General features: G+C 66.5%; 1 protein-coding gene across 1 annotated transcript in view; it reads left to right on the top strand.

Annotated features, from left to right (window-relative positions):
* Positions 1-6,232, top strand: part of LENG8 (leukocyte receptor cluster member 8) — a 10,620-nt gene that overhangs the window by 3,606 nt on the left and 782 nt on the right. The window contains exons 5-14 of the mRNA XM_024739785.1: positions 359-475; positions 1,270-1,522; positions 1,750-1,891; positions 2,121-2,309; positions 2,694-2,889; positions 2,931-3,284; positions 3,861-3,962; positions 4,042-4,110; positions 4,190-4,319; positions 4,400-4,607. Coding sequence (XP_024595553.1) covers positions 359-475; positions 1,270-1,522; positions 1,750-1,891; positions 2,121-2,309; positions 2,694-2,889; positions 2,931-3,284; positions 3,861-3,962; positions 4,042-4,110; positions 4,190-4,319; positions 4,400-4,607 — 1,760 coding nt within the window. The remainder of the gene's footprint in view (positions 1-358; positions 476-1,269; positions 1,523-1,749; positions 1,892-2,120; positions 2,310-2,693; positions 2,890-2,930; positions 3,285-3,860; positions 3,963-4,041; positions 4,111-4,189; positions 4,320-4,399; positions 4,608-6,232) is intronic.

Here is a 6,232-nt window from a genome sequence, read left to right as displayed (position 1 = left end):
TTGGCTTTTTTTTTTTTTGTTTACTGCTGGCTGTGTCGGGTGTCTACTGTGGCATGTATTTTGAGTGCAAAGTTCATTTTGTCTTTACTTTTATTGTACTATAGTGTTTAGACGGGTTGGTACTCAGTAAATAGTTGTTGAAGAGAGTGGAACGTGGGGCACATGGAGGTGGTCATTCTATTTGGTAATTTTTCAGCGTGAGGGACTTGGGCGCTTCTGTGCGGTGGAGAGAGGGAGGGTGAGAGATCAGTGAAGGATCGCAAACTGCGCAGCTGGGAGAGAGGGCCGGGTCTAGGCCTCCAGGCCTCCAGGGAAGGAATCGGCCGCTGCCAATCCTTCCCTCTTGTGCCCTCGCCAGAGCATGTACCAGAGCTATGGCTCCCCCTCCCAGTACGGGATGGCCAGCTCCTACGCCCCAGCTGCACCTGCACCGCAGCAGCCGTCCGCAGCGCAGCACCAAGGGACTCTGACCCAGGTAACGCCCTACCCCGCCCCGGCGCACGTCCACGCACGGGGTGTGGCGGGCCGGCAGCAGGGACGCCTGCGTTCTTTAAGCTGCTCCTGCCCAGCAGTTCCTGATCTGAGAACGAGGAAGGCAAAGCGTAGTTTCTGAAACCAGGGTGGGTGTAGGGCTTGAGCACGGCCAGGGGGCTGAGGTGTTGGGGTGACAGTGGGAGCACTTTGTGGCGTGGCAGCCTTCTCCTGTGCTTTCCCCTCAGCACATGCCCACGTGCATACAGTCTCTCTCTCTCACGCACGCACACACGCTCTAGCCTTGCACTTCACGTGCAGCTGGGAGGTGCGGTGGAGCTCGTGCCGGGGAGGTGGGCAGACCTGGGTGGCCAAACTACAAGTCGCGCTCTCTCTGCGCCTCAGGCGGTGCCGTCCGGCGGTGGTGTGGGGGGGGGAAGGATCCCGGCTTTATCACCGGGCTCCCGCAAGCGTGTGCCACACGTGTGTCTTGACGGGCACGTGACATGTGCTCAGACAGTGACCGCCGGGGCGGGGGTGCCGTCGGGGGCGGACGCCGGTGTTTTAAATGCCAACCGCCGCCGCTCAGCAGTGGGAGCCGTGCGAGAGCAGCGCGGTGCCTGGGCTGCTGGGCCGTGGGAGTCGCCGAAGCCCCCGCCTCGAGAGGCGCTCTGCAGGTGCGGGTGGCGAGGCGGGGGAGTGTCCGGCCACGGAGTTGAGAGCTGAGGTGGCCGAGGACCCCGTGCGAGGGCCAGCCCGGGGTACCCACTCCTGCTTCAGCGGCCGCTCCGCCCACAGCCCCCGGTCCCGGGTATGGACGAAGGCCTGTCCTACCAGGCGCCCCCTCAGCAGCTGCCAGCAGCCCAGCCCCCTCAGCCCTCCAACCCCCCGCGTGGGGCTCACCCTTTGAGCAGCGGTCCACAGCCCGGAACAGCGCCTGCCACGCAGCACAGCCAGGCCGGATCTGCCTCGGGCCAGGCCTACGGGCAGCATGGCTACAGCGAGCCCGCCAAGCCCAAGAAGGGCCAGCAGCTGTGGAACCGCATGAAGCGTGAGTGGCCTTGGGCCGTGGAGGGGAGGGGGCGTTACAGGACTTCTGGCGCGAGGCACGTGGGGTGCTTGGACCGTGCTTCGCTCTTGGGACCTCCCGGGGCGGTGCGTGGGGCCGCTCGGAATGGGCGCCCTTCTCTGGAGCTCAGGGCTCCTGCCCCGGGGGTGGGGGCGGGGCCGCCCACGTAGGCGGGGGAGGCCTCACCCCAGCTTTTGCTGCCCTCACAGCGGCCCCTGGGACTGGTGGGCTCAAGTTCAACATTCAGAAACGGCCTTTCGCTGTCACAAGCCAGAGCTTTGGCTCCACCACGGAGGGCCAGCACGGCAGCTTCGGTCCCCAGCCCAACCCCGAGAAGGCCCAGAACCACAGGTGACGGCCGCCCCCTCGCCCGGCTGCAGCCCCAGCCCCAGCCCCTGGGCACAGTGCTCAGCATCTGCGTGCGGCCCACTGGCACGGCCTGCTCCTTAGAAAGCAGAGCCCCCCTGCCCCACGGGCTCGCCCTGAGCGCCCGCCCGGGAGGGGCGGTGCTGACGGTCCCACCTGGGTCGTGGGGTACCACTCCCCAACCGAGTGTCTGCACCTGTCCTCCCTCCGCCAGGGGGAACCTGTCCGGTAAGCCCGACGACTGGCCGCAGGACATGAAGGAGTACGTGGAGCGCTGCTTCACCGCCTGCGAGTCGGAGGAGGACAAGGACCGGACAGAGAAGCTGCTCAAGGAGGTGCTGCAGGCGAGGCTCCAGGACGGCTCGGCCTACACCATCGACTGGAGCCGGGAGCCCCTGCCGGGGTGCGTGGGGCCGGGGGGCGCTCAGGAGGTGCCTGGTGCTGCAGTTGGAGACCTGCTATCCTAGGTGCCCGGGGCCCTGAAGAGAAGGAGCAAGAGAATGGGGTCCTGGGGGCGGGGGGCTGCCAGGGTAGGGCCGAGGCCCAGGAGCTGCTGGGGTTGGAGTCCCGGGGGTGAGAGCGTGGAGGCGGGAGGTGTGCTACTCAGCGGCTGCCAGCAGCCTCTAGACAAACAAAACCTTGGGATTGTCTCCCACCTGAGCGTCGTGTTAGTCGCGTTGCCTGGGTAAGTGCCCTTCCTTCTGAGCTCGTGTGTCCAGGGGCGGGTGGCAGGCGTCGGGGATGTCGGGGCGCTGGGTGGTGATGCCCTCCCCTGCTATATCCCCAGGCTGACTCGGGAGCCTGTGGCTGAGAGCCCCAAGAAGAAGCGGTGGGAGGCCCCTAGCAGCCTCCACCCTCCCCGGGGGGCAGGCTCAGCGACCAGGGGCGGGGGTGCCCAGTCCCAGCGAGGGACGCCCGGGGCTGGGGGTGCTGGCCGAGCCCGGGGCAGCAGCTTCGCCAAGTTCGGCAACCGCAATGTCTTCATGAAGGATCCTGGGAGGGGGAGGGCTGTGTCTGGGCAGGGGTGGAGAGGCAGGGGCTGGGGCCACGCCCACCCCTTCAGGGCCCCCTCCTCCCTCTCTCCCTCCCCAGGCACGACCTAGCCCCCACCAAGCGCAGCCGCAAGAAGATGGCGGCCCTGGAGTGTGAGGATCCCGAGCGCGAGCTGAAGAAGCAGAAGCGGGCGGCGCGCTTCCAGCACGGACATTCCCGTCGCCTGCGCCTGGAGCCCCTGGTGCTGCAGGTGAGCAGCCTGGACAGCGGCGGGGCCGACCCCGACTGGCACGAGCTGCAGATCGTGGGCACCTGCCCTGACATCACCAAGCACTACTTGCGTCTCACCTGCGCCCCCGACCCGTCCACTGTGCGCCCCGTGGCGGTAAGTGCCCCCTGGCAGCGAGGGCGGGTCCTCCCTGTGAGGCCAGCGCTGCGAGGATGGCACAGGCAACATGGGAGGAGGTGGTGGGGCGGGCAGGGGTCTGGCTCGGGGAAGACCCGGACCTGCCTGTGCACAGGGGGCCTGTGGCTGACCGGGCCCTGGAGGCCTGAGGCACCGAGAGGTGAACTGGACCCAGAGCTTGTGCTTTCGGAGCCGAGTCCAGAGCCTGTGGCCTCGTCGGAAGGCTGGGCCGGCCTCTGAGCCTCCGCCTCCTGCTTAGGAGACCAGGAGAAGGAAGCCGATGTCCCCGGCCAGTGCCTGTGAGACACTGGGCCATCCGTGTCTGGGAGCGGGGCGCATGCGCGGCCCGTGCTGACGCGGGGGCCCGTATGCACGCTTCTACCCTTTTAGGTTCTACCCCCTTTAATGTCGGGATGTCGGGATCAAGCCACTGGGTGGGTTTAATGGTGCAGCCTCTGCTTTAGGACCCCGAGTTTGTGGAACTGTGGCAGGTTTTAGCACATCCTTGCTCTCCCTGCTCAGGTCACGCTGAGCCACAATTCACCTCCTTCCCAGGTTTTGAAGAAGTCGCTGTGCATGGTCAAGTCCCACTGGAAGGAGAAGCAGGACTATGCCTTCGCCTGCGAGCAGATGAAGTCCATCCGGCAGGACCTGACGGTGAGGCGGGGGCCGGGGAGGGGGCCACACTGCTGGCCCCGCCCTGCTCCGGTGTGACATCTGCTCTCCCGCTGCCCAGGTGCAAGGTGTGCGCACCGAGTTCACGGTGGAGGTGTACGAGACCCACGCCCGCATCGCCTTGGAGAAGGTGAGGGGCTGACAGGACTCCCTCGGCTCCCCCCACCCCCGTCCTGGCCTCACTCTGCTCCTCCCTCCATGCCCTCCAGGGTGACCACGAAGAGTTCAACCAGTGCCAGACGCAGCTCAAGTCACTGTATGCTGAGAACCTGCCAGGCAACGTGGGCGAGTTCACTGCCTACCGGATCCTCTACTACATCTTCACCAAGAACTCAGGAGGTGAGGCGCAGCCCCGCAGAGCGGGGCGGCCGCGGGCCCCCAGGTCCCGGCCCTGCTCACCTCCTCGTCTCCGGCCGCAGACATCACCACGGAGCTGGCGTACCTGACGCGGGAGCTGAAGGCGGACCCTTGTGTGGCCCACGCCTTGGCGCTCAGGGCAGCCTGGGCCCTGGGCAACTACCACCGCTTCTTTCGGCTCTACTCGCACGCGCCCTGTATGTCTGGCTACCTCGTGGACAAGTTTGCAGACCGGGAGCGCAAGGCCGCCCTCAAGGCAATGATCAAAACGTATGTGAAGCTGAGCTCTCCCCCTGGCCCTCTGCTCTGCGGCCTCACCGCCGCCCTCATCCCCCCTTCCACACCTCTGACTCCCCTGGTCTCCCTCCCTCGGTTCCTGGTCGTCTCTCCCCTTCTCTCCTCTCCACACTCGGCCCTCCCCGCTGGTCCCTCCACCTTCCAACGCACGCACGGCGGGCCCTCCTCCGTGGTCCTGTCTCTCACTGCTCCGGGCTCCCCTGCCCCTTTGTCTCTCTTTGCCTTCTGTTCGCATCACTCTGGACCCCACTTGGTCGTCTCCTTGCTCCGGGCTCCCCTTCCTCCAAGGCCTCTGCCCACCTTCTTCAGCGCTCCTGTGGCTGAGCTCCCGCTCTGTGGGGACGCCCAGCGAAGGCGGCCCTGCCCTTGGTAGCCGCGGTCTCAGGGACAAGGCCCCGCTCCCACTCGCGCTGTTTTGAGAGCCCAGGCGTGCTCAGGGACCAGGTGTGAGGCAGGGCAAGCTAGGACGGGACCCAAAGAGCGTGGCCTGTGCTCACGTGCTCAGTCAGGCGGGAGACACCCCCCGGCGACGGCAGGACACCTCTTGCGTTGTCACAACCGGGGTCCTCCTGGCCTCCGCTGGTGGAGGCCAGGGGTGCTGCTCAGTGCCCTGCAGTGCACAGGGCACCCCCAGCTGGGTCGCCTGGCCGCAGTGTCAGTCTTGCTGAGGCTGGGAAGCCCTGGTCAGAGGACGTGGGGCCTTGGGTGCCACGTCAGTTTGTTGGGAGCCGTGGGGGTGGTTTGCAGCTGGGGAGGGATACTTACCCTGCAGGTTAGGAGACTCCTAGGATCCAGTTTGGGTCAAGCCGACATGAGGGCAAGGTGCGGGCCGGGGCAGGGGCCGTGGGAAGAGAGAGGAGGCGGGGCCGCGGGACCCGCTCTCAAAGCCAGGAGGTCATGAGGAGGCCGTGTACCTGAAGGACCCTGGGCTCCCGGGTGTGTTCTCCGCGGCCGCACAGGCTCTTCCTCCTGCAGTTTTCGGGCTTCTGCGCCGCCCCCGGGCTGTAGCCGGGCAGGCTACTGTCTCCTCCTCAGCACTTCCTGTTTCTGCCTCAGCCTGTGTGTGCTTGGCCAGTGGGAGGGCTCTGGCCTGTCGTTGGCCTCACGGTCTTGTGTCCCCCTGCTCCGGAGGGTGGCGCGGCTTCTCTCTGGCTCGCTGGGCCGGGGCGAGCCCCGTGTTGGGGGGCAGCAGGCTGTCCTGTGCCCCACCCCCCATGGACTTCCAGGGCTGTGAGGAAGTGGGGGCTTCAGGCAGGACTGGTTTGAGCGTTTTCTGCCACTTACTTACGTCCTAGGTGACAGTGGCCAAGTGGCTCTGCCGCTGCGCTGTCCTCGGTGTGTGTCTGTAAAGGGTAGGGTGACAGCTGCTGGGAGGGAGCTCAGAGAGCTCACGGGGCGGTACTTAGAAGAGCACAGGCCAAGCCTCCTCTCTTAGCACTTGGACCCAGCTCAGGGCAAGCGGGAGGGGCGGGGCTCCCTGCGCCTGGCCCCTGCCCCGGGCCACGTGGGCCCTCTCCTGAGGGGCTGCTCAGGCCCCGGCCAGCAGAGGAGCCAGCTGGGCCCTTCCCTCCTGTCCCCTCTCCTCCCGTCCCCACACA

Source organism: Neophocaena asiaeorientalis, unplaced genomic scaffold (genome assembly GCF_003031525.2).
Source record: "Neophocaena asiaeorientalis asiaeorientalis breed wild unplaced genomic scaffold, Neophocaena_asiaeorientalis_V1.1 scaffold815, whole genome shotgun sequence".
Classification (NCBI taxonomy): domain Eukaryota; kingdom Metazoa; phylum Chordata; class Mammalia; order Artiodactyla; family Phocoenidae; genus Neophocaena; species Neophocaena asiaeorientalis.
The sequence above is the reverse complement of the archived record's forward strand: the minus strand, read 5'-3'. Positions and strand labels throughout refer to the sequence as shown.